At 45.5% G+C, this 26,646-nt stretch overlaps 1 protein-coding gene across 1 annotated transcript; it reads left to right on the top strand.

Moving 5' to 3' along the window:
- The first annotated feature begins 46 nt into the window (after nt 1-46).
- Nucleotides 47-24,713, top strand: LOC144499123 (prosaposin receptor GPR37-like). The gene is made up of 2 exons (XM_078221202.1): nt 47-2,059; nt 23,101-24,713. The coding sequence occupies exons 1-2, from the start codon at nt 1,034-1,036 to the stop codon at nt 23,914-23,916; spliced, it is 1,842 nt and encodes a 613-aa protein (XP_078077328.1). The 5' UTR covers nt 47-1,033; the 3' UTR covers nt 23,917-24,713.
- Nucleotides 24,714-26,646: the final 1,933 nt, after the last annotated feature.

The following is a 26,646-nucleotide window of genomic DNA, read 5'->3' as shown; positions in this document are numbered from 1 at the left end:
TCACAGGAGGGAGCTGTTGGCACATTATCCGGGTGGAACTGCTGGCGATGTTTTGAGACGAGTGTGTGTGTGTGCATATATACCCAGGACTGTCTGCGCTCCAGGTGAATACAGAAGAATCGGGTGGCCAAACGTGTAGCACTGGGGTGGAGATCTTACAGGTGGAATCCGGACTGATGGCAAACCGAGGTCAACACTCACCTTTCAAAGGGGGCAAGTTAAGTCACTTATTTACATCGATATAGGGGGACTGGGGCATTTGCAAAGGGGGAGGAGAAAGATATTGACCTTCCATTGTAACGTTCATTGTGAATTGAAGCGGAAAGCACTGATGGAGGAGTGAATGGAGAGGGTTATCTCCAGAGTTAAGTGGGCAAGTCGAGCCCCCACCCTCCCCGCCTTGGCTAACCCCAGTGGTTCATGTCAGCCTCGACTCCTGGTGGATTGAGAGACTGGGATCGATTTCAGTCTCCCCCCCCCTGCCTCAACACACAGACTCTTTTACTCCTCGGAGCCACCTTCCTCGGAAAGTGTTGGCGAACCCCAGACTCTGATCGGCTCCTCCCCTCAAAGCCAGGCGGGGTGGGGGAGAGGGAGAGGGAAAGCTGCCTCTCCCGTTCCGTGCTGTGCCTGACCAAAGCAACTGAGAAATGGGAAGCAGACACAAACGGTGGCGGACACTGAATGGAGAGTAAGCGGAGCAGCAAGAGGGGAAGAGAGAGTGAGGCTGGGAGCACAGAGCTGGACTACACCTCTGGGACCATCTGATCAGATACAGAGAGCTGTATTTGCAAGTTGTGGGGGAAGGAGAGACCAGAGCAGGAGATGAGCCTCAATGGTACTGAAACTTGGATTATGTTGATACTGGCTCCTGAACTTGCTTTCCAAGAAACCTTGGGGTGAGCCAGCTGAATACTTTAAAACTGGAAGCTTCAGACTCCCGATCCAAGCAAGCAGCTCCGATGATATTGAATCCTGAACTCCTGTCAGCTGGGTTTTTATTGTCTAAAACCTTCGCAGCGTTAGTCTGAAGATGTGCTGTCCTGTGTTGGCCCTTGTGTCCTGTCTGTTGTGGGTTGCCTGTGCAAACCCAAGTCAAGTTCAACTCAACAGCTCTTGGGGTGTGGACAGTGAACTAACCCGGGATTCTGCCCAGGCACCTCACTCACCTACCAGGCGAAGGGGATTGAGTGGAGCAGTGCTTCAGCAGGGAGCTGAGGGTGGTATACACCCTACGCTCAGACATGGGGGCGAAGCACCGACTCACCCCAAACACAAAGGAAGGTGGCTTTCCAATGAGACAGCGGTCACTGGCGAACAGCGATGGGAAAAGTCCAAGTTCTCAAAGTACCCCCGCAAGAATGCAACGGAGAACCTTCCCGGGCCGAAGGGGGCAATGGTACAAGGGTCTGCCAGGGGGCACAGCCAGTCTCGAATCCACCCCGAGCTCCCTGCTGCCAGGAACACCAATGGGCACGGGCACCCACTGGCGGGTGGCTTTTTCCAGATGAGCACGGCGCGGTTTCAGAGAGGAGCAGCTGGCAAGACCAAACAGTGGGAGAAGGGTAAAGATTCTCCTGCTGCTAACTCCACGGGGCCTGGGGGGTTGGAGTTGAACCCAGAGCAGGAAGCTGCCGCCCTGTACCTCAACGCATCGGCAGAGCACTCCAACACCCACAGCAGGACTGGAGGATTCCTCAACACTTCCAGTGGCTTTGTCTTGGGGGGTGCTCCGGCTCTCCTGCCTGTACAGGCGCCAGGGAGGAGGCGCCAGCTGAAGAACCCTTTCTACCCTGTGACCGAAGACTCCTACGGGGCCTACGCTGTCATGTGTCTCTCCATTATCATATTTGTGATTGGGATCATGGCAAACCTGTCCATCATGTGCATTGTCTGCCACAACTATTACATGAGGAGTATCTCCAACTCACTGTTGGCCAATCTGGCTTTCTGGGACTTCCTCATCATCTTTTTCTGTCTTCCTCTGGTCATATTTCATGAGCTGACTAAAAAGTGGCTGCTTGGAGATCTTTCCTGCAAGGTGATCCCTTATCTTGAGGTGAGCAATTGGGGAGGGAACAAGACCAACCTTGAATGAATTTTACACACATTTTGATATTAATGCCCACATTCCTTAAACATGGAAATCAATGTGTAAACATTACAAATAAATGATTCCTTCTTCAGTTTTGGTGGCCTCGCTAGCAATGGGAGCATGCGGTACCCGAGAGCACTGTTGAGGCTTTCCGTGCTCATTGGGCACCACAGGGACTCGGGAGCATTAGTGACCCCTTTAATCACATTTTGGTTTCATGTTTTAAGTTTCCTTTCTGCTTTGATTTTTTGTTTAGAGCGGTTCCCCCCTTTTTGGGAGCTGCTCTTCTTGCTTCACCACTTAATTTGTTTATTTTAGTTTAATTGTTTTAACCAGCAAGAACGCTGGTGACGCTCACCCCTTGTTGGCCTTGATAAGGTGGTGGGTCAGGCACCTTCTTGAGTAGGAGGAGTCCATGTGGTGAAGATACCCTGTACAGTGAACACCCAAACAAAAACAGAAAATGCTGGGAAAATTCAGTAACTCTAGCAACTTCTGTGCAGAGAGAAAATGGAGTTAACCTTTTGAATCCGAATGATTTATTTTCTCCACAGATGCTGCCAGACCTCCTGCCCCCACTCCCCTCCCCAGCATTTTCTGTTCTTCTTTCAGATTTCCAGCACTCGCAGAATTCTGCTATTATTTGAGTGTACACCCAAGTGTAAATGTGCCCTGGAGATCGACGGATCCCATGAGTACCATTTTTGACTGGGCTGCAGACTGTTCCCCTGATGTTGATATGAGATTGCCTGAGTCATGGAGTCATAGAGATATACAGCATGGAAACAGGCCCTTCGGCCCAACTCATCTATGCTGACCAGGCTGCCTAAACTTAACTAGTCTCATTTACCTGCATTTGGCCCATATCCCTCTGAACCTTTCCCATCTGTGTACCTGTCCAAATGTCTTTTAAATGTTACAGTGAGAAGTCTCACAACACCAGGTTAAAGTCCAACAGGTTTATTTGGAATCATGAGCTTTCAGAGCCAGTAACTGTCCCACTCAACTGATGAAGGAGCAATGCACTGAAAGCTCTTGATTCCAAATAAACCTGTTGGACTTTAACCTGGTGTTGTGAGATTTCTTACTGTGCCCACCCCAGTCCAATGCTGGCATCTCCACATCATGGCTACCATCTTTTAAATGCTGTAATTGTACCCACCTCTGCCACCTCCTCTGGCAGCTCATTCCACGTACGCACCATCCTCTGTGTGAAAAGGTTGCCCCTCAGGTCCCTTTCAAATCTTTCCCCTCTCACCTTAAACCCATGCCCTCTAGTTTTGGACTCCTGCTCCAAGACAATATCTCATTGCTACCACTTGGGGGTATAGATCAGGGCCCACCCTGGGGCTATACTGTTGGGATAGTAAGGTTGCAATAAAAATGGCAACTGCTTTCCAGCACCAGTGAACTTTAAGCACAGCCCTAAAGCATGGTTCTACGCTGTCACTGAACGATATAGTCAAACAGCTGGTACACGTGTTGAAGAGAAGGCAATGCCAACACCGGGAAGCCGAGTAGTACCCAAGAAGAAAACACACAGCAAGGCAGTCAGCTCCTGAATCAGACAGATGCTTTAATGTTTCAGGAGAAGTTAAATCGAAACTGACGGTGGTACCTTTGCTGAGAATAAGCAGCTTCGTTAGTCAATAGAATAATATGCTGCTGCAAGTTATTATCTTGTTTCATGTCAGTTTCCTTGGTAACAGCATGTCAGGGAGAATAGCTTGGCCGTTCACCTGTCTTGTTATATTAAGCTAGGCGTGATCATTTACGTTAATAATTAACAGTAATCGCTCTGCAATCACAGCCTTTATACAAATAAGAAACAGGCACACACTTAAACTCACTTCCACCTGCCCTGTGGTTCATTGCGAAAATGTGTACATTGGGTATGTACCATGTTGCTAATTGTGGGCTAATTTATGTAAAGAATATGACAGCAGAACCGGGCAACAATTCAGCATTGGTCCATTCAGTGAAGTGATTCTTCGAGTGAAATAAGACAGAATTAATGACGTGCTTCTGGAGGATGCGAGCTAATTGCTGAATAAATGTGTCGGTGACATTATTGAGTTGAAACCCATATTAGTTTCAAAGTGATCCCGACTCAGTGATTCCCAACTGTTGAAATGAATTCCTTGTTTGTGTGTTTTGGCCCTGTTAACATCTCAGTTTTAGTACAGGGCGGAGATCCATCCATCACTGCTTCCAGCGAGACTGATGTTCATTAGTGTGCCAGTTGAAACAGCATTTCTTTCAATTTGCTGCTGGAATCTGGCTTTATGTATATCCACGCCCAAATCTTGCCCACTATTAGGCCGAGCTGGGAAGAGACAGGCCCGATCCTTTATGCAATTTCTAACGGAGGGGATCGTGCTGGTGGCGGGGTGGGGTGGGGTGGGGCGGGGAGGGGGGTGGGTTAATGAATGATGGTCAGAAGTGGAATCCGCTTGATTCTTTCGCCCTCACCTCCCGAGCAGAGGAAGACGATTGCAGAGATCGCTTCAATACACCAGCAAACTTCGCCACATCAAGAAATGAGTTAACCCAAAACAGTTTCAGCTGCTAATTACAAAGCTGGAACTGAAACATCGTCCTTCTGTCAATTTCTTTTGAAATATGCTTTATACTTGGAGAGACACACACCAGAGTGTCACTATGTCAATCCCCACCTTCATTTGCATCACTAGTTTATTTGCTAATAATTTTACTAATAATTTCAGGTTTTACTAATATTTCACGGGCATTCAGAGAAATGCTTCACTCCTTTGCAAAGTAGCAGTGCTTAAAATATTCAAAGTGAAATGTCAGTTTGTATCACTTCAGAGATGATCATTTTCTGATCTGGAATGACAGAAACTGCCTGACTGACTTCCTGCCTTCCACTTTACTCAGGCACCAGAATAAAACCTCTCCACCAATTTGTGCCAGTGAGCTGCACACAGGTCAGACCACAACACCCGGAACCCTATTAGCGTAGCCCAATGGTAATTCGCAATAGAACCAACCCACAGCATCAAACATGCAAAATAGGATGGATTCAATCCGTCTGGAAAGTGTATAAATTGGATTGACAAACTTGACACTTAGGGGACAGTGCAAACATATTCATAGAAGTGTTCAGAGTGCTTTTAAATTGCTTACCAAATGGGTATGCTTTCTAGATTAAAACATGCACATTATAATTTGCAGGAGAAATACATTATTAACAGAGAGTGGAGGAGTTAGCACAAGCCAATCTGGCACCTGGATCTTGACTCTAGTCTGGGAACGTTAGGCTAGTTGACTATCTTGACAGTGAGAACATGACTATCAGCTTTGACAAAGGGTCATCTGGACTGGAAACGTCAGCTCTTTTCTCTCCTTAAGATGCTGCCAGACCTGCTGAGATTTTCCAGCATTTTCTCTTTTTGATTTCAGAACATGATTGATATCTGCACATTTTGTTTCTAGCATCATTTCTATAAGAAAATGCAGTGATGAGACAATTTGATCCATTGAATAAATATTGAATTTCTAATACATAAATTCTGTCATTAGGCTATGTAATTGTATTAAATGACCTGAATGTTTTTGTACCTGCAGAATGTCAATTTTTGAGTGAAGGATTTCTTTCCAATCTTGATGCTGAATGTAATTTTCACCAATTTCCAATAGGCACTTTATTCTTCTTAAAATGTATTTATGGGATTGGGGTGTCGCTGGCTAGGCCAGCATTTATTGCCCATCTCTAGTTGCCCTTGAGAAAGTGGTGGTGAGCTGCCTCTTGAACTTGAGCTGCAGTCCCTGACGTTTAGGTACAACCACTACTATTAGGGAGGGAATTCCAGGATTTTGACCCAGCGATAGTGATATATTTGGAAGTGAGGAGAGTGAATGACTTGCAGGAGAACCCAGGTGATGTTCCCAGGTATCTGCTGCTCTTGTCCTTCTAGACGGTAGTGGTTGAGGGCTTGTGAGTCCCTGCAGTGCATCTTGTAAATGATACATACTGCTGCCACTGTTCATCGCTGGTAGAGGGATTGAATATGTGTGGAAGGGTTATCAATCAAGCGGGCTGCTTTGTCCTGGATGGTGTCAAGCTTCTTGAGTGTTTTTAAAGTTTATCTATTAGTCACAAGTAGGCTTACATTAACATTGCAATGAAGTTACTGTGAAAATCCCCCGGTCGCCACACTCAGCTGCCTGTTCGGGTACACTGAGGGAGAATTTAGCATGGTCAATGCACTGAACCAGCACGCCTTTCAGACTGTGGGAGGCAACCAGAGCACCTGAAGGAAACCCACACAGACACACGGAGAACGTACAAACTCCGCACAAACAGTGACCCAAGCGAGGAATTGAACCCGGGCCCCTGGCACTGTGAGGTATCCAGACAATTAGAGAGTATTCCATTACACTCCTGACTTGTGCCTTGTAGATTTTGGACAGGCTCTGGGGGGGAGGGGGGGGGGCGTCAAGAGGTGAGTTACTGGCCACAAGATTCCTAGCCTCTGACCTGCTTTGGTAGCCATGGTATTTATATGGCTGGTCCAATTGAGTTTCTGGTCAATGGTAACTCCCCCAGGATGTTGATAATGGGGGGATTCAGTGACGGTAATGCTACTGAATGTTGTGGGGGCAATTGTTAGATCCTCTCTTGTTGGAGATAATCATTGCCTGGCAATTGTGTGGCACAAACGCTACTTGCCACTTGTCAGCCCAAGTCTGGATAATGTTGCATTTGGACTTGCTGAATGGTGCTGAACACTGTGCAAACATCCCCACTCCTGACCTTATGATGGAAGGAAAGTCATTGATGATGCAGCTAAATGTTTGTGAAACTACCTTGCGGGTGGGTAGGTGAATGAGTGCTGGGTGGGAGGTGAGAGTGAAGGTGGGTAAGAGGTAAATGGATGGGCAGGTGGGTCTGAGTGAGTGAGGATAGGTGGTTTATACACAGACAATGTCCCTCAACCTTGTAGTAGGAGGATTTTCAGTTTAGATTATCTGCTGCAGCATGATCCAATTTGTCTTTTTTTGTTGTTTTTCACTGTACATATCCAATCCAGATACCTGACTAGCCTCATGTTTACTGTTATTACCAATCCAAATATTGTTTTGACCATTCTTATAATGTTAGTTATAAGTGTATGTGTGTACATATTTAAGGAGCGAGTTTGTGTGTCCGTTTGTGTGAAGAGGGGTGAATGGGTGTGTGAGAGAGGTGAGTGCGTGTGTGTGTGTGTCTTTATATGTGTGTGTGTGTGTGTTGTGAGAGAGAGGGGTGAGTGTGCATTTGTGAAAGGGGTGTGTATATGCATGTGGGGTGAGTGTGTGTGTGAGAGGGGTGAGCCTTTGTGTGAAGGAGCTTGAAAGTGTGTGTGTAGAGTCAGTGTGTGTATGAGGGGTGAGTGTGTGTGTGTCTGTGTGTGGGGAGTGTGTGACTGTGTTTGTTTCTGTGTATGGAGTGAGTTTGTGTGTGTGTGGGGTGAACGTATGTGTGTGGTGAGTGTGTGTGTGTGTGTGTGGGGTGAGTGTGTGTGTGGGGTGAGTGTGTGTGGGGTGAGTGTGTGTGTTTGTGTGTGTGTAGGGGTGAGTGTGTGTGGCGTGAGTCTGTGTGTGGGGTGAGTGTGTGTGTGGGGTGAGTGTGTGTGTGGGGTGAGTCTGTGTGTGTGTTTGTGTGTGTAGGGGTGAGTGTGCGTGTCTGTGTGTGTGTAGGGGTGAGTGTGTGTGGCGTGAGTCTGTGTGTGGGGTGAGTGTATGTGTGGGGTGAATGTGTGTATGTCTGTGTGTGAAGGAGTAAGTGTATGTGTGTGGGGGGAGTGAGTGTGTGTGTGTAGGGGTGAGTGTGTGTGTTTGTGTGTGTAGGGGTGAGTGTGTGTGTTTGTGTGTGTAGGGGTGAGTGTGTGTGTTTGTGTGTGTAGGGGTGAGTGTGTGTGTTTGTGTGTGTAGGGGTGAGTGTGTGTGTTTGTGTGTGTAGGGGTGAGTGTGTGTGTTTGTGTGTGTAGGGGTGAGTGTATGTGTGTGTGGGGTGAGTCTGTGTGTGGGGGTGGGAGGAGTGTGTGTATGTTAGTGTGGGGTGAGTGCCTGTTTATTTGAGGAGGAGGAGTGTGTGGTGTTTGGGATGAGTGTGTGTGTGTATCAGTGATCTTACCAAAAGAATTCTAAGTGCCAAATGAGTGTGAAAACAGAAGAGAATCGCACTGTTTATTTGGCTGAGTTAAAAATGGAATCTTACCTCATTCTGTGAAAAAAATGAAGCCAAATCTTGTTCCTGCCAATAGGTGGTGGAGGCGGGGCCAAAGCTTGCTGAAAGCTGGCAGATAGCAGCAGAGGGCACAATTGCACATGCTCAGATTTCTGTTATTCACTGTCTCCCCCCGCTACTGCAAGCCTCTGCAGCCAATACCTCGCCCCCCCCCCAGTTACCATGGGCTCTGTGGCCAATGCACCCCGCCCCCCCCCCCCCAGAAACTGCGGGCCTCTGTGGCTCCCCACTCCCCACCCTCCGCATTATTATAAGCCATCCGATCCCCCCACCACTGCTTGTCCCTGCCACTGCTATCACGGGGCTGTGCAGCAGGGCAACCCCGCACATGGATCAGCTCATCGCCGGTTGCAGAACGCTTAGCATGTCTCCCCATCCCTCCCCTCCGATCGGTAGTGTGTCTCCCCACTCCACCCCCCGATCGCTGTTGCAGAGCATGCAGCGTTCTCCTCTCAAGCCCGCCCCCTCAGGCTGCTTCTCTTCTGTATTGGCTCCACCCCCTCAGGCCCTGCCCCTGGGCAGTGACCAGTGCTCGGTGGGCAGTGGCTGTGTGCCATGCTGGCAGTGCCAGGGTGCCAGGCTAGCACTGCCAGGGTGCCAGGCTGGTAGTGCAAGGTTGGCACTGCCCAAGGGGTACCCCACCTCTGCCCCTGACCTCCAGGGGGGCCTCACTGTCCCCTGACCCGACCAGCGAGGCCATCACACCTGGTCCCTATTGATGCGGACCATATGCGATCCTCACTGGAGAGAATCTTCACCAGTGAGGCCGCAGAGGCAAGTGAGCCCGGACAATTCCTCCCGGGCTCACTTGTAATATTTAAATTCCACTTTGAATAGAATTTAAATATTGAGATCAGCCTCGCACCCTTATCGGCTTGTCCTGCTCATCGGCTGGCGGGTTGAAATGGTAAGATCATGGTCTGTATGTGTCAGAGGGTTTGAGTGTGTGTGGAGGGTGGTGTGTCTGTGTGTATGTGTGTGAAGTGTTGGTTCTCATTCACCGTCACCCCTGCACACCAATAGGCACTCACATCCACTCTCACAGTGGACCAGGGGAGTGAGTGAGCACCTGGAGATTGTGAGTGACCTGGACACACACATCCTCATCCTTTCACACTCTAATGATTGCTTTATTTATTAGTCTCATTTAAATTATCAATTTATTGTTGTGACCTGCTTTGGAAAGGGAAGTTCTTTTTTCAGCTTGTTTTTTAAATTTGTGTTTAATTTTATGCCAAACCTTATCTTTGTGAAATTGGCTCATCAGCCCCGAGTATGTGAAAGATTGAAATGTTCTCTCCCTGCCCTTAACTGACCCCAAAAGATTGGACAAGCCTGTTTTAAAGTAATTATCTTAATTCACAGAATCACAGAATTGTTACGGTCAGAAGCAGGCCATTTGGCCCATCGGGGGCGATTTTACAATTTTTTAAGTGCTGGGCGGACTTGAAACTGGGAGAATTTCGGATCTGACTTTTAGGCCCATTTTAGGTCTCCCCCATACGCACTTTGCCTGCAAAATTTTGAGCGCGTCAAATTCGTGCTGCAGAAGCTGGTGTGCGGGGCTTAATGCACCCAAAAGCCTGCAGAGGGAGGTAGTGTGCATGTGCGGGCCTCTGATGCTGCACATGCGCATTAGCAGTAACAGTAACAAGAGAGAGCTGTCAGGCCCCTGCTAGTGCAGGCAGCTTGAAGCAACTCCCCCCTCCTCCACTGTGATCATGGGGGCCCATGGCCCAAGATGCAGCTCCCACCAACCCCTCCCCACTGCCCAGATCGATCGCAGACCCCACTCCCCCACCAATCGCAGACCTGTCGCCCTCCCCCCACCGATTGCGGAACTCCTCCTCCCCTACCAATCGTGGGTCCGCTACCCTCCCCACACCGATCGCTTCAGAGTGGCAGCGAGCCCCCTCTCCCTCCCTCCTCCCCCATCGATCGCTGCAGAGTGGCAGCGGGCCCCCTCTCCCTCCCTCCTCCCCCACCGATCGCTGCAGAGTTGTAACGGGCCCCCTCTCCTTCTCTCCCCCCCACCGAACACTGCAGAGTGGCAGCGGGCCCCTTCTCCCTCCCTCGCCCACACCGATCTCTGCAGAGTTATAGCGGGCCCCCTCTCCCTCCCTCCCCCCCACCGATCACTGCAGAGTGGCAGTGGGCCCCCCTCCCCCATTAGCCCTTCCGTCCATTAGCCCCTCCCCCATTAGCCCCTCACCCTATTACCCCCATTGGCCCTACGCCCACTGGTCCCACCCCCACTGCCCCCCCACTGGCCCCTCTCCCATTAGCCCTGCCCCCTGACACTGCCTGGTGGTCATTGCTCAGATGCCAGACTTGTGTTGCCCAGGGTGGAACTGCCAGTCTGGCACTGCCCAAGGGGCATCCCCCCCTTATCCTCAGCCTCCCCAGGGGGCCTTCATGGCCTCCTGTTCCACCGTCGAGGCTAAGCCGACTGCTCCCCGTTCATGGGGAACATGTCTATTCCTCGCGACGCCAATCTTTCCTGGAGAGGTTATAAGGGGAGAGGGGGGGAGGCCGAGTCTGGATGATTGAGCGCCAGGCTCGGTAAGCAGATGCAAATTTTCATTTCAATAGATTTAAATATATTAACCTGCCTCTCGCCCATTTCCAGCGAGAGGCTGACTGCGCCAGATATCCGGCGCTCGTAAAATGGCGCCGGCCACGAAAACCGGCACCAATCGGGCTCAGCACTTTACGGCCCACTTAACATCGCATCGTACCTGAAAACAGGTGCAACGCAATGGTAAAATCAGCCTCATCGTGTCTGCATCAGCTGTCTGATTGAACAACTCACCTAGGTCCATTTTGCCACCTTCTCTTCATAGCCCTGCACATTCTTCCTTTTCAGATAACAGTCTAATTCTCTTTGGAATGTTTCAGTTGAACTTGCCACCACCACATTCTCAGGCAGAGCATTCCAGACCGTGGCCACTTGCTGCGTGAAAAAGTATCTCCTCATATCACTTTTGCTTCTTTTCCCAATTACTGCAAATCTGCGCCCTCGCGTTCTCAATTCTTTCATGAGTGGGAACAGTTTCTCCCCATCTATTCTGTCCAGAACCCTCATGATTTTGAACACCTCTACCAAATCTCCCCTCAACCTTCTATTCCCTGAAGAAAGTAATTCTAAATTTTCCAAATTTCTTTACAACTGAAGTTCCTTATCCCTGGAACCATTCTTGTGAATATTTTCTGCAACTTCTCTAATGCCTTCACATCCTTCCTAAAATGGGGCACCCATTTTATTTATCTTATTTACAGTATTTAATAATTACTATACCCGTATGCAGAAGGAGGCCATTCAACCCATCCGAGCCTCAGTAACAGCAATCCCACCCAGGCACTATCCCCATAACCCCATGTATTTACCCTGCTAATCTCCCTGACACTAATGGGCATGATCAATCAACCTAATCCGCACATCTTTGGAGTGTGGGTGGAAACCGGAGCGCCCAGAGGAAACCCACGCAGACATGGGGAGAATGCGCAAACTCCACACAGACAGTGACTGGAGGCCTGTCCACCCATTTTTAACTGACCCCTTTCCAGGCTGGAAAACTGAAGTTACTCATAATTTTTCCTTATGATAGGCTCATGCATTGTAAGGCCTTAGCATTGAGCAGACTACGATTATAATGATCTGATGAGAAATTCCAGCTTTCTGAGATTGCTTTGTTGCAATATTTGACTGACCAGCAGCAAAAAAAGAGAACTTCTACAATAACAGTCTTCACATTTCTACACATCCTACACTTTGGAATTGGTTAAAGGCCATACATGCCAATAGGTTTGAGGCCAACTGGTACCAAGTTTGAGACCAAAATGTTCCAGGTTTATTCATTGCCCTGTGATAAATTTGTTGAAGTGGAACATGAGCCAGGATTCCTTGCAATCTCGTAACGTGGGAGTGAATCAGAGGTGGTGCCATTGAATTGCTGAGTCAGTGACATGGACTTGCTGCTATTATACAGGAAAGGCTGGAAAACTCAGCGGGCCTGGCAGCATTGTTAACCGTATCGAGTCCGTATGATGCTTCTTCAGAGCTGAAGAGAGGTAGACTTCCTGCTTCTGAGCCCACCAGCTTGTGATTAAAGTAAAGGGGCAGAAGATTGTAGACTAGCGGGCACAAAGGCAGAGAATGCCAACCTTTGCCTAGATGCACTCTCAAAGATTGAAGCCTTTGGTGAGGTTTTGGTGCCGAGTGCCCATGGAGTAAATACACCAACCAGGATCTATTCTTTCAGGAAAGGAGGTGTGAAATGGGAGAAAATCTGAGGGGAGCAGAGGAGAACGTTGTTAAATCCATGAGCGTATTAAATGGCCTGACACATACTTTCAAAGTACACGTCAGTGTCCACATTTGCGTACTATTAATTATAAGTAAAGAAACATGAATAGTAATTGAAAACTTAAAGAAGCAATGTGTAATCAATTAGTTATGTTCTGTATGGGTGAAATTCTTCCTGTAAGTAACTTCAGCAAAGAAGTCTGAGTCTGGGTATTATCGGAGTACCCTTTGCTTTCAAAGACTATTTCCTCGGGTGAATGGAGCGGTAACTAGGGGGCATAATTATAGGGTTCATGGTGGGAGATATAGGAAGGATGTCCGAGGTAGGTTCTTTACACAGAGAGTGGTTGGGGTGTGGAATGGACTGCCTGCAGGGATAGTGGAGTCAGAAACTTTAGGAACATTTAAGAAGCTATTGGATAGGCACATGGAGTACTTCGGGATGATAGGGAGGAAATAGCTTGATCTGGGTTTCAGACAAAGCTCGGCACAACATCGTGGACCGAAGGGCCTGTTCTGTGCTGTACTGTTCTATGTTCTATGTTTCAGTCAGCTTGGTCATCCCCGCCCATCCCCTTGCTGCACATAAAGTGAAGAGGTACTTAACATGATTGGAATTGTACAACAGTGAATTCTTGTCACTGAAGTCAGGTAGAAATATGTGCCTCCGTTCAAATAGAGTGCTGGATTTAAGCTAAGCAATGACTTCTGCATGTAAAAAGAAATTGTATAAGGAGAAAGGAACCAATATTTACAAAGGCAGGAGGTTAAACATCTCCCTTCCTCTCCAGCCCTGCAAATGAAATATTATCTATGATTCAAAACTTTACAGTGAGCAGGGGTTAAAACACCTATTTGCAGGACAGGAAGATTGTGCCATTTGTAATTTATACATTTGTTATCTCTAGCATTCCTATAAACCTGCAGGCTATTCAACGTAAATACCATGGAGCATGTTGTACCTTGTAATCATCAGATTTACCTGCACAGACAGGTTTTACCTAATTGGATTGAGTGAGAAGCGCATCCTCACTTTTTCTGTCATTAAGGCTGACTGGCGTGTCGCAACATTTGAAGCATTATTAACACAAGTATTCCAATTTCTGCTGAAGGGAATATTGTCATACACGCAAAAAAAATCTGTCAATATTATAGACCAAGTCATTTGAAGTATTTTCCTTTTATTTATGTGTTGATTTACCAAGTTCCCTTCTGGAAGGATGTTTGATGTTGAGAGATTCCCTACTGTCTCACACACCTTTCATACTGTGGCATAATTTAGTCACATCCACCTTGTTCCCAACACGTTGCCTATCGTACTTCATGTGGAAGAAAAACATTAGTATATTTATTGTTTTTATTTAAAAAGTGTACCCTTAAAGATGCTTTTGAAGGTGAGATTGATCAAAGATTAATGATCAGCCTTGTTCTGTCAGAGTTTGCATATTTATGCTTATGGGCTATTTCATTGATTAAATTATTGACGGTCAAAATTTATTAAATACGACTTTGAGTTTTTAAAATTCTTCTTTGGAATATGGGAGTCACTATCAAGGCCAGCATTTATTGCTTTTCTCTAGCTGCTCTTGAGAAAGTTGTGCTGAACCACCTTCTTGAACAGTCACAGTCTATGTGGAGTGCTGTGGGGGAGGGAGTTTCAGAATGCTGGTGAAGGAGTGGCCGGTAATATATAAATCAGGATGGTATAAAATATTGAATCAAAGAAGATTACAACATAGAAGGAGGCCCCATCAGGTCTATGCCAGCCAATAAAGAGCCATCCACCTAATCCTACTTTGCAGCTCTTGTTCTGTGCTGTAGCTTTCCGGTTATGCCACTACAAGTGCATGACCAAGTACTTTTTAAGTGTTTTGAATGTTTCTGCCCCTATCACTCTCCGAGGCAGTGCATTCCTGACCTTTTGGGCAAAAATATATATCCTTCAAATCCTACTAAAGCTCCTATCTCTTACCCTGAATCTATCCCTTTTGTTATGGAATCATCAACTAAGGGGAATTGGGTCTTTCTATCCAGTTTAACCTGATCCCTCATGTGTCATATGGATTGTGATTTGGAATGGAACTTGGAATTTCTGGTGTTCCCATGCATCTCCTACCCTTGTCCTTCTAGGTGGTGAAGATCATAGGTTTGGAAGGTGCTGTCAAGGAAGTGTTGGCAAGATGCCATTTTGTAAATGGTACACATGGCAGCTACTGAGGCAGGGTGATGGGGGATTGTAAATTTAAGATGATGGATGGGCAATGTTCTATGTCTTGTGATAGTATTTAGCATAATAGACTCTGCAGATCAGCAATCTTTAAAATGAAGATTTTGGGAAAAGTAAATTGAAGGATTTAGAGAGGTACAGAAGTAAACAAGCAGATTATAGAATCATAGAATCCTACAGTACAGAAGGAGGCCATTCAGCCCATCAAGTCTGCACCGACCACAATCCCACCCAGGCCCTATCCCCATAACCCCATGCATTTACCCTAGCTAGTCCCCCTGACACTAAGGGGCAACTCAACATGGCCAATCCACCTAACCAGCACATCTTTCGGACTGTGGGAGGTAACTGGAGCACCTAGAGGAAACCCATGCAGACACTGGGAGAACGTGCAAACTCCACATAGACAGTGACCCAAGGCTGGGAATCGAACCCGGGTCCCTGGTGCTATTAGGCAGTAGTGCTAGCCACAGTGCAACTGTGCCTCCCCAATGATGTTTTACATGGTATGAAATTTTTGAGAACTTTTTACAGTAAGTATAAAATGTGTACAGTGTGTTATTCTTCACAGTAGCACGCAAACAAAACTTGAAGAAGATCTGTTCAGAACTTCAAGAAACTTTTCTTTCTAAAATATTACATTTTCAGCAATTAATTAGTTAGCTTTGAACTCATAGGAGCATAAATTCAGTCATCATCCCAGAGAATGACGTTATTTTACTGCAAGAATAAAACTTGGAGTAACTTGTTGGCTGGAATTTCCCAGCCGTTTAAGCCCTGCCCGTGAGGACAGAGAATTTGACGCTCAGCCAAATCTCCGTTCACTGCAGTGAGACAGGAGAATCCCGGCTGCGAGCGAGATCGGAAAATCCAGCCCTTCGACTTTCAAGGAATTGCAATAATAGTGTTTTGAAAAAATGTGTAACGCTGGAATGATGCACTCAAACGCAACACAGAAATTTGAGCACATAATCTAGACTGGCACCTCAGTGTACTAAGGGAGTACTGCACTGTCAGAGATGTGTCTTTTGGTTCAAATGTTAAGCCATTTGCCCCCTCAGATGGATGTAAAATATTCTACCTGAAGAAGAGCAAACAAGATCTCCTGATGTCTTGACCGATATTTATTCCAGCAGCAGTAAAGCGGATTAGGTGGTCATTTATCTCATTCCCATTTGTGGAACTTCTTATTGTGTGAAAATTGGTTGCTGTCTTTCCTACCTGACAATGTGGCTAAACGTCGTAAACAAGTAATTGACTGTGAAGTACTTTGGGAGGTCCTGAGCTCATGACTGGTGCTATATAAATGCAAGCTCTTTCTTTAGAAAGTCTTTCAGTGGTCAAATCTGCAGATAAGACAATGTTGAATTTTCCTTTTTAATATTTCCACCTGCCAAATATATATTTGTTTTAAATTCCCTTTTGGAGCAAATCCACCATTTGCAGTATTAGCAAACAAACATGTGAATCTGGATAAAATCAATAGTAAGAAGTCTCACAACACCAGGTTAAAATCCAACAGGTTTATTTGGTAGCAAAAGCCACTAGCTTTCGAAGCGCTGCTCCTTCATCAGGTGAGTGGGGATTCTGTTCACAAACAGGGCATGTAAAGACACAAACTCAATTTACAAAATAATGGTTGGAATGCGAGTCTTTACAGGTAATCAAGTCTTAAAGGTACAGACAATGTGAGTGGAGAGAGGGTTAAGCACAGGTTAAAGAGATGTGTATTGTCTCCAGCCAGGACAGTTAGTGAGATTTTGCAAGCCCAGGCAATTCATGGGGGTTACAGATAGTGTGACATGAACCCAAGATCCCAGTTGAGGCTGTCCTCATGTGTGCAGAACTTGGCAATCAGTCTCTGCTCAGCGACTCTGCACTGTCTTGTGTCGTGAAGGCCGCCTTGGAGAGCGCTTACCCAAAGATCAGAGGCCGAATGCTCGTGACCGCTGAAGTGTTCCCCAACAGGAAGAGAACACTCTTGCCTGGTGATTGTCGAGCGGTGTTCATTCATCCGTTGTTGTAGCGTCTGCATGGTCTCCCCAATGTACCATGCCTCGGGACATCCTTTCCTGCAGAGTATCAGGTAGACAACGTTGGCCGAGTTGCAAGTGTATGTACCGTGTATCTGGTGGATGGTGTTCTCACATGAGATGATGGCATCCGTGTCGATGATCCAGCACATCTTGCAGAGGTTGCTGTGGCAGGGTTGTGTGGTGTCGTGGTCACTGTTCTCCTGAAGGCTGGGTAGTTTGCTGCAGACAATGGTCTGTTTGAGGTTGTGCGGTTGTTTGAAGGCAAGAAGTGGGGGTGTGGGGATGGCCTTGGCAAGATGTTTGGCTTCATCAATGACATGTTGAAGGCTCCGGAGAAGATGTCACTGCTTCTCTGCTCCACTGACTTGATTACCTGTAAAGACTCGCATTCCAACCATTATTTTGTAAATTGAGTTTGTGTCTTTATATGCCTTGTTTGTGAACTGAAATCCCACTCACCTGATGAAGGAGCAGCGCTTCGAAAGCAAGTGGCTTTTGCTACCAAATAAACCTGTTGGACTTTATCTTGGTGTTGTGAGACTTCTTACTGTGTTTACCCCAGTCCAACGCCGGCATCTCCACATCATAAAATCAATAGTTCAATGAATTAATTAAAATAGAACATAGAAGATAGAACAGTACAGCACAGGTCAGGCCTGTTGGCCCACAATGTTCTGCTAAACATGATGCCAAATTAAACTAATCTCTTCTGTCTGCCCTTGGTCCGTATCCCTCTATTCCTTGTATATTCGTGTGCTTATCTAAAAGCCCCTTAAATACCCCTATTGTATCTGCCTGCAACATCACCCCGGGCAGCGTGTTCTAGACACCTACCACTCTCTGTGTAAAAAACCTGCCCTCACATCTTCTTTGAACTTTCCACCTCTCATCTTAAGTGCATGCCAACTAGTCTTAGACATTACAACTCTGGGACAAAGATTCTGACTGTCAACCCTATCTATGCCTCTCATAATTTCATAGACTTCTATCAGGCCTCCCCTCAGCCTCTGCCGCTCCAGAAAAAACAACCCTAGTTTATCCAGCCTCTCCTTATAGCTCATACCCTCTAATCCAGGCAGCATCCTGGTAAACCTCATTTGCATGCTCTCGAAGGCCTCCACATCCTTCCTATAATGTGGTATCCAGAATTGTACGCAATACTATAAGTGCAGCCCAACTAAAGTTTTGTAAAGCTTAACATGACATCCTGACTCAATGCCCCGACCAATAAAGGCATGCATGTCATACACCTTCTTTGCCACCCTATCTACGTGTGCAGCCACTTTCGGGGAGCTATGGACTTGAGCCCCAAGATCCCTCTGTACATCAATACTGTTCAGGATCCTGCCATTAACTGTATACTTACCCTTTTCATTTGATCTCCCAAAGAGCAGCACCTCACACTTGCCTGAATTAAACTCCATCTGCCATTTCTCTGCACATATTTGCAACTAATCTATATCCTGCTGTATCTTTTGACAATCCTCTACACTATCCACAACTCCACCTATCTTTGTGTCGTCTGCAAACTTACCAACTCCCCACCATTTATGTTTTCATCCAAGTCATTTATATATATCATAAACAGCAGAGATCCCAGTATGGATCCTTGCAAAACACCACTGGTTATGGACCTCCAGCCAGAAAGACACCCTTCCACCTGTATTCCCTGACTTCTTTGGGCAAGCCAATTCTGCATCCAAGTGGCCACGTCGCCGTGGATCCCATGCATCTTAATCTTCTGAATGAACCTACCATGAGGGACCTTGTCAAAAGCCTTACTAAAATCCATGTAGACAACATCCATTGCTCTACCCTCATCAATCACCTTCGTCACCTCTTCGAAAAAATCAATCAAGTTAGTTAGATATGATCTGCCCTGCACAAAGCCATGCTGACTTTCCCTAATTATACCTTGCTTTTCCAAATGTGTGTAAATCCTATCCCTAATAATCCTCTCCAATAACTTCCCAACTACCGATGTGAGACTCACCAGTCTATAATTTCCTGGATTATCCCTTTTACTTTCTTGAACAGAAGAACAAAATTAGCTACTCGCCGGTCCTCCAGGACCTCTCCAGTGGTGAGCGAGGATACAAAGATCTTTGTCAGGACCCCAGCAATCTCATGTCTTGCCTCTCTCAATAACCTGTGGTAGATCCCATTGGGCCCTGGGGACTTATCTACTTCAATGTTCTTCAAGAGAACCAACACTACTTCTTTCTTGATCTCAAAATTCCCACAGCATATTAGCATGCTCCGCATTAATCTCACTATCCTCCATGTCCTTGTCTTTGGTGAATACCGACACAAAGTACTCATTTATGATCTCGCCGACATCCTCTGCCTCCAAGCACAAGTTCCCTCCTTTATCCATGAGTGGTCCTACCCTTTCCCTAGTTACCTTCTTGCTTTTACAGTGTGTATAAATGCTTAGCAAAGGAATCTTAACACATAGCCTTTTACTTTTTATTGTAATTTCTCCATTCATGTAATAATTTAAATATTTTTTGTAGATTATTCCCTCACTTCAAGATCTTCTGTCTATTTGGCAGGCTTAGACCTCCAAGTTGACAGATGGCCTAGCATTGAACTGCCATGAATTGGCAGCCAACAATGAGTGCCAGGGTTTCTAGCCAATGTTTGAGGCAGTAGGGTTGGGACATGTGGAGGGAGGGAGAGCGGAGATGATTGTTGAGGGGGGATGGGGCCATGCACTAGGACTACCAGCCAACAAGGGGTTGCTAGGATTGCCCAGCCCCCGGATTTCCTCTCCCCCCAGTGGCTGTATCAGAGACTCTAATTATTGGAGTAGATTTTCCACTTGTCACCCATTTGAAAAAATAGCTGCTTTCAATTTTCTCGAACAAGCAGCTGAATATGAGCCACAGCATCGGTTTTACACAGGGCGGCAGACTTGATATCTCATCATTCATTTGAATGAAGATCAGTCTAATGATCAACTCGACTCTAAGGTTTGAAGTATTAGTGCTTTGACACTCAGAATGATAGTGGACACAATAGTGTGTGGTTAAGATACTGAGTTCATAATCCTCGTATGCCATTTTGAGAATTTGAATTCTGTTTTTTTTTAAATATTCACATCAATGAAAGTGACCATGAAACTCTTGAACTGTTGTTACAAAAACAAAACTGGTTCTAAAGCCCTTTAGGTAACAAGGCCTGCCACCTTTAACCAGTCTGACATATATGTGACTCCAATCCCACACCACTCTGGTTGACTCTTAGCTGTTTGCTATAATGGCCAGGCAAGCCACTTATTTGGATTCAACTGTGAATCTCAAGGGCAGTTAGAGGTGGGCAGTAAATGTCGAACAGGTACCCAAGAGCAAGGCCCATTCACCGAGAATGAAGAAAACTCTGAATGAGCCTCTTCAGTTTTAATTGTATTTGTTTTCTCCTTAAGGAGTCCAGCTAAGACAGGGCTACTAGTTAATTTTCAGTTGGTATGGAGACAATTATGGAAATTTCTGTAAGGTAAAGTTATTTGTACCCACCTCTCAACACTTAGATATTCTTGCAATGTATTACAGAGCACTTACATCAGTGAAAAGGGACATTTAGCCCAATATGTCCACACTGGTGCTTATTCTCTACATGAGCCTCTTCTCACCCCTCTATTGAACCCCCATCTACACATTCTTCGGCAACTTCTCTTACTCCCCCCGAAACCCTTGACACCCAAGAAAAACTGGGATTAAAAAAGAGTTTTTTCATGTTAACAAGTTAACACTTGTATTCAAGGACGCCTAATGCTTTCGCTTAAACCTAAACAAATTGCAAAGTTAGGGTAAAACTACACTGAGATAAAATTATATATATATATTATATATTCTTTCTATTCCCTGAGGGGATGTGAGCGTCGTTGGCTTGGGTCAGCCCTCCATTTCAGAGGGTATTTGAGAATTAACAACATTGCTGTGACTCTGGAGTCACATATAGACCAGACCAGGTAAGGATTTCCTTCCCCAAAGGACATTAGTAAACCAGATGGATTTTTACAACAATTGATAATGGTTTCATGATTCATGACTTTTAATTCCAGATTTTTCTTTATTGAATTGAAATTTCGCAATCTGGTTTGAATCCAGGTCCTGAATCTTGTCCTGGGTCTCTGCAGTACTAATCCAGTGACAATACCATTTCGCCACTGCTTCCCCTATATATGTATACACATAACAAATTAGTAAATTCTGATTTACATGTACATTTTGAGTACTAAAGTTTGTCAGGAACTATAAAATGTATTCATCTTTAGCAAAATAAATACAGTCATTATCCATATAGACTTGACATTTTTAATGGTAAGCACAGTAAGAAGTCTCACAACACCAGGTTAAAGTCCAACAGGTTTATTTGGCAGCACAAGCTTTCGGAGCATCAGGTGAGTGGGAGTTGTGTTCACAAACAGGGCATATATAGACACAAACTCAATTTACAAGATAATGGTTGGAATGCGAGTCTTTACAGGTAGTCAAGTCTTAAAGGTACAGACAATGTGAGTGGAGAGAGGGCCAAGCACAAGTTAAAGAGGTGTGTATTGTCTCCAGCCAGGGAACACTTCAGCAGTCACAGGTATTCAGCCTCTGATCTTTGGGTAAACACTCTCCAAGGCAGCCTCCACGACACACGACAACGCAGAATCGCTGAGCAGAAGCTGATCGCCAAGTTCCGCACACATGAGGACAGCCTCAACCAGGAGCTTGGGTTCATGTCACACTATCTGTAACCCCCACGACTTGCCTGGGCTTGCAAATCTCACTAACTGTCCTGGCTGGAGACAATACACATCTCTTTAACTTGTGCTTGGCCCTCTCTCCACTCACATTGTCTGTACCTTTAAGACTTGATTACCTGTAAAGACTCGCATTCCAATCATTATCTTGTAAATTGAGTTTGTGTCTTTATATGCCCTGTTTGTGAACAGAACTCCCACTTACCTGATGAAGGGGTAGTGCTCCGAAAGTTTGTGCTGCCAAATAAACCTGTTGAACTTTAACCTGGTGTTGTGAGACTTCTTACTGTGCTTACCCCAGTCCAATGCCGGCATCTCCACATCATTTTTAATGGTACCAGAGATGAGTAACTTTAATGATATGGAGAAGCTGAAGTCATTCTCCCTAGAGAGAGAAGAGTAAGGCAGATTTAATAGAGGTGTTCAATATCATGAGAGGTTTTGATCAACTAGATAGGGCAAACTGTTTCCAGTGGCACAGTTTTAAGGTGATTGGCAAAAGAACCAGAGGCGACATGAAGGAACAGTTTATTTTGCACAGCGTGTGGCAGTGACCTCTAATGTGCTCCTGAAAAGGTAGTGGAAGCAGATTCAACAGTAACTTTCAAAAGAATATTGGATAAATAATTGACGGGAAAAAAGTTTGCTGGGCGATGGGGAAAGGACAAGATAGTGGGAATAAGTGGGTAACTCTTTCAAAGTGCTGACACAGGCATTATGGGCTAATTGATCTTCTTCTCTACTGTATGGTTCTCTGATCTTCATTCTTCAATGTTCAAGTGTGTGGAAAAAACACAAACACTGCTGACCAGACACCTGCTGCAAAAGTATCATACCAAAGAGCTATTTGTACTTACGATCCACTTATGACCTGGGCAGCATCAAATGTTTCTCACTTCCCACAAAGATGGCCAATATTGTTAAAATATTGCTAAATAATATTTAAGAAATTCCTTAAAAAAAGAAATTAAAAATGGGATTAAGTAATGGTGGATGTTGATTCTCCCTGATCAACTCTCCTTATTAGTAGCCATGATGGTGGTAGACTCCTCATTGTTCAAGTATGATCAAACTGTAAAGGATTTCGAAGGTCACAGTTTATAGCTAAACTAATGCTCAAGCATTTGATAATGTGGAGGAAGGTGTGTTGCCTCCCCCGACACCCCCTCCCTCCTAAAGGTGAAGAGGATTCAAGGGGTCAGTCAACTTGGCAGCTAATTAGTTTTGCATCACCACAGGGCAAGGCAAGGGGGCAAGCTCCAAGAACTATCACAGCCCTTACAGAGATTGAACCCACACTATTGGCATTACTCTGCAACACATTCCTAGTCAATTGGGTTAACTAGTCCCTCGACTGAATGGCTCTTGGTGCCACAATAAATAATACTATACTCATAATATTTTCCTCTTGTCCTTTTCTTTGACAGGTTGCTTCCCTCGGAGTCACCACCTTCACTTTGTGTGCGCTGTGCATTGACAGGTTCAGAGCGGCCACCAACGTCCAGATGTACTACGAGATGATTGAGAACTGCTCATCAACAACGGCCAAGTTGGCCGTCATCTGGGTGGGCGCCATGTTACTAGCACTTCCAGAGATTGCTCTTCGGCAGCTGACAACGGAGGAGGTGGCAGCCTCCGATACGACTGCAGACCGCTGTGTTGTGAAGATATCAGCTAAGTTACCAGACACTCTCTACGTGCTGGCACTGACTTATGACAGTGCCAAGATGTGGTGGTACTTTGGTTGCTATTTCTGTTTGCCCACCCTCTTCACAATTGGCAGCTCCATTGTGACAGCTAGGAAAATCAGAAAGGCGGAGAAGTCCTGTGCCAGAGGGAACAAACGTCAGATTCAGCTTGAAGGCCAGATGAACTGCACGGTGGTGGCTTTGACCATTCTGTATGGGTTCTGTATCATCCCCGAGAACATCTGCAACATTGTGACTGCCTACATGGTTACTGGGGTCTCCCAGCAAACGGTGGATCTTTTGCAGCTCATCAGTCAGTTCCTTTTGTTCTTCAAGTCCTGTGTGACCCCGGTGGTCCTCTTCTGCCTGTGCAAGCCATTTAGCCGAGCCTTTCTGGACTGCTGCTGCTGCTGCTGTGAGGAATGTGGCCCCAAGTCATCCACTGTCGCCAGCGATGACAACGACAACGAGTTTACCACAGAACTTGAGCTCTCTCCATTCAGCACAATACGGCGGGAAATGTCCACTTATACCTCAGTGGCAACGCACTGCTGAAAAGCCTCTTGCATCTTGCTTTGGCAAGAAACAGTGCCCCTTCAATCGTGGGACAAGTGTCGCTTTTTGCCACGTGTCAGCATCTTTCGGGAACAAACTGGATGGAACTTCCCTGCCAACAGAGCCCAAACTTCTCAAAACACTTTAGAAACTGTGTATTGCTGTTCCTAAATTTTGCAAGCGAGTCTGTCAGTGAGACTGAGTGGCACTGTAACACATAGAAAACTGTAAAATATGATTGTAGATGAGGAAAATCTGTGGCAGAAATATGATTGGGGATGGTTTTTAGTCTGAATTGATAAAAGCAGTGTTACATAATGTATAAAATTAAATTCTGCCAGATTCCTGAGTTCAGATCATATGGTCCCTAACCCTTGGATGTGAAGAAAGCTTAAAGCTTGTGTTATGTGATGTGCATAGGGAATAGTAGGGACTAGCTGACGTAGTAACAGCAGCTAGTTATTGTACATTGGATATCTGAAGTTTGTAAGAGTTTTTGTTGGAAGCTGTATCCAGCACAAGTGCTGATTGTCCTGATGTTGACAATGTTCGATTCTGTTTGTGATGTTGGTTTTTTGTAATAATGGTGAAAAGTAAGTTGTAAATCGCAAATGTCACCTCTTTTTAATTTTCCTCATTAAGGACTCCATCACTGTTTGGAAAGTGTGTTTTTTTTAAAAACAAAAAACACTTAATTCCCTGCAAATAAAACCTTAAATTGAACAAAAAAACGATTTTATTCAGTGAACTTAGTTCTTAGCACTGTGCATTATCAGTGTCTCAGTCAGCTGGTTGAAGCATATCTTTCTAAACCGGCCATCTATGAAATCTAAGGATACATTAAGAGCAACAGGATGGGATTTCCGTTTGTCTTCGCTGGCCATATAACAGCAAAATTTCTCAATAATTCTGTATTAGATGAAGCATTGATTTAGGTAAAGATTTTTAAAAATAATGGAGAGTTTTGATAGAGTAGATATGGAGGAATTGTTTCCACTAGCAAGGGGTTCAGTCCATAATCAGAGGACCCAAAATGGAAGGTCAAATTAGCCAGGGATAAGATTACATAGTGATTTATAATGGAATTCACTGTCTGAAAGTATGATGAAAGCAGTTTCAATAGTAATTTTTGAAAGGAAACTGGATATATATTTGAAAAATATCTGTAGCACTTAGCAGGGAGATGAGACTAGCTCTTTCAAAGTGCTGGTGCAGGCATGATGGGCCAAATGGACTCCTTCTGTACTCTACAATTTTTATGTCATGATAGCAAGCACAGGCAAATGCCACATTGGCCACCATATTAATAGGGAGGCTGGGAAATTGTTGGGGAGATGGTAGTGCACTGAAAACCTGACAAGAACGGGCATCTAGAAAATATGCTCATCTTCAGATCAGGGCCTCATTTAACTAATCTGCTGCAGGCTCCACAAGACAGCAGGCCAGGTTTTCAGTCTGGCCTGTGGTCAGGAGCATCATTAAGCATCAGGAGATTGCAGCCAGTGACCTGTGGGATGGTCCTCAGCAGTCAGGAGGGCTCAGAAGCTTTGGGCTGCTATCAGGAGTGGGTGATCAGGTTCTAGTGTTGGGGAACAGAAGGCTGGGCTGTGACTGGGGCTGAGAGAGGACAACTGCTTGCTGGTGACACCTGATGCGAATATTCCAGCTCCTCTTGGCCCACAAGAGGTGCTAAAGGCACTGTCCTCTGGCCATTACATTGGACAGTAAGAGTTTTAACAACACCAGGTTAAAGTCCAACAGGTTTAAGAGCAGCGCTCCGAAAGCTAATGGCATTTGCTACCAAATAAACCTGTTGGACTTTAACCTGGTGTTGTTAAAACTCTTACTGTGTTTACCCCAGTCCAACGCCGGCATCTCCACATCATGACTACATTGGACAGCCAGCTCCTCCTGCACTGAACCTGCTGCCAGCATTCAGGCCTCTTCTTGCTCACATTAAATTTAAGCCATGTGCCATGACTTCGGAATGTTAACTTGGCTCCTTTTGCAGGAGCTTCTTTGACAGCCTGATTTCTGTGTGTTCAGGTTTGAACAGTTGGGAATGAAGAGGCAGTTGCATTGTTCCATATTGATACTTTCACCCTCTCCCTACGATAGGGCTGTTTGGGGGGTGTTAAAAAGGCCATTGAGTCTGTTGCTACATATATGTACTAGTTAAAAACATTTTGATAGCACTGTTTTCCCTGAGGGAGAAGACACCATCCACCAGATGGTAGGATAATGTGTTGTTGAGAATATGTCTGTATAGGGACTGTAAGATGTCTAAATGTTTACAAGGCTCACCTGGAAGGCTCAAAGCAAATACAGGAGGACACACACACATACACCTACTCACAATCTGAAAGCCATTAGGCTGCGTATTGAACACGTTGATGAGTTTGGTTCTGAAATACGTTGACGGGGACTTTTGATACCTGTGATGGCAGCCATACTGTGCTCCTGCCCTTGATGACTATTTCTGTGCCACATCTTACCATCCATCCATTTTAATGTGACTTGTGAACATGAGACCTGTCAGCTGCCAATGATCGGACAGGTCATTTGCTGAGTATCTCTCTCTGGAGCGTACAAGGTCAAAAACTAACTGTGAATAAAGCACAGATGTTCAATCTTACTCAGCGAGTCACTGAAGAGGTTCGAATTTCATTAAATTGTGCATGCTTATGTTCAATTGTTCCTCACTGTTCTGCTTTTGTCAGGACCAGCTCT

Source organism: Mustelus asterias, chromosome 9, assembly GCF_964213995.1.
Source record: "Mustelus asterias chromosome 9, sMusAst1.hap1.1, whole genome shotgun sequence".
Classification (NCBI taxonomy): Eukaryota; Metazoa; Chordata; class Chondrichthyes; order Carcharhiniformes; family Triakidae; genus Mustelus; species Mustelus asterias.
Note: the sequence above shows the minus strand (reverse complement) of the source record. Positions and strands in the feature narration are given on the sequence as shown.

Coding starts and splice junctions, on each gene's coding strand:
- LOC144499123 (XM_078221202.1), top strand. CDS start 1,034: ATGTGCTGTCCTGTGTTGGCCCTTGTGTCCTGTCTGTTGTGGGTTGCC. Junction 2,060..23,100: donor AGGTGATCCCTTATCTTGAG/GTGAGCAATTGG, acceptor TTTCTTTGACAG/GTTGCTTCCCTCGGAGTCAC.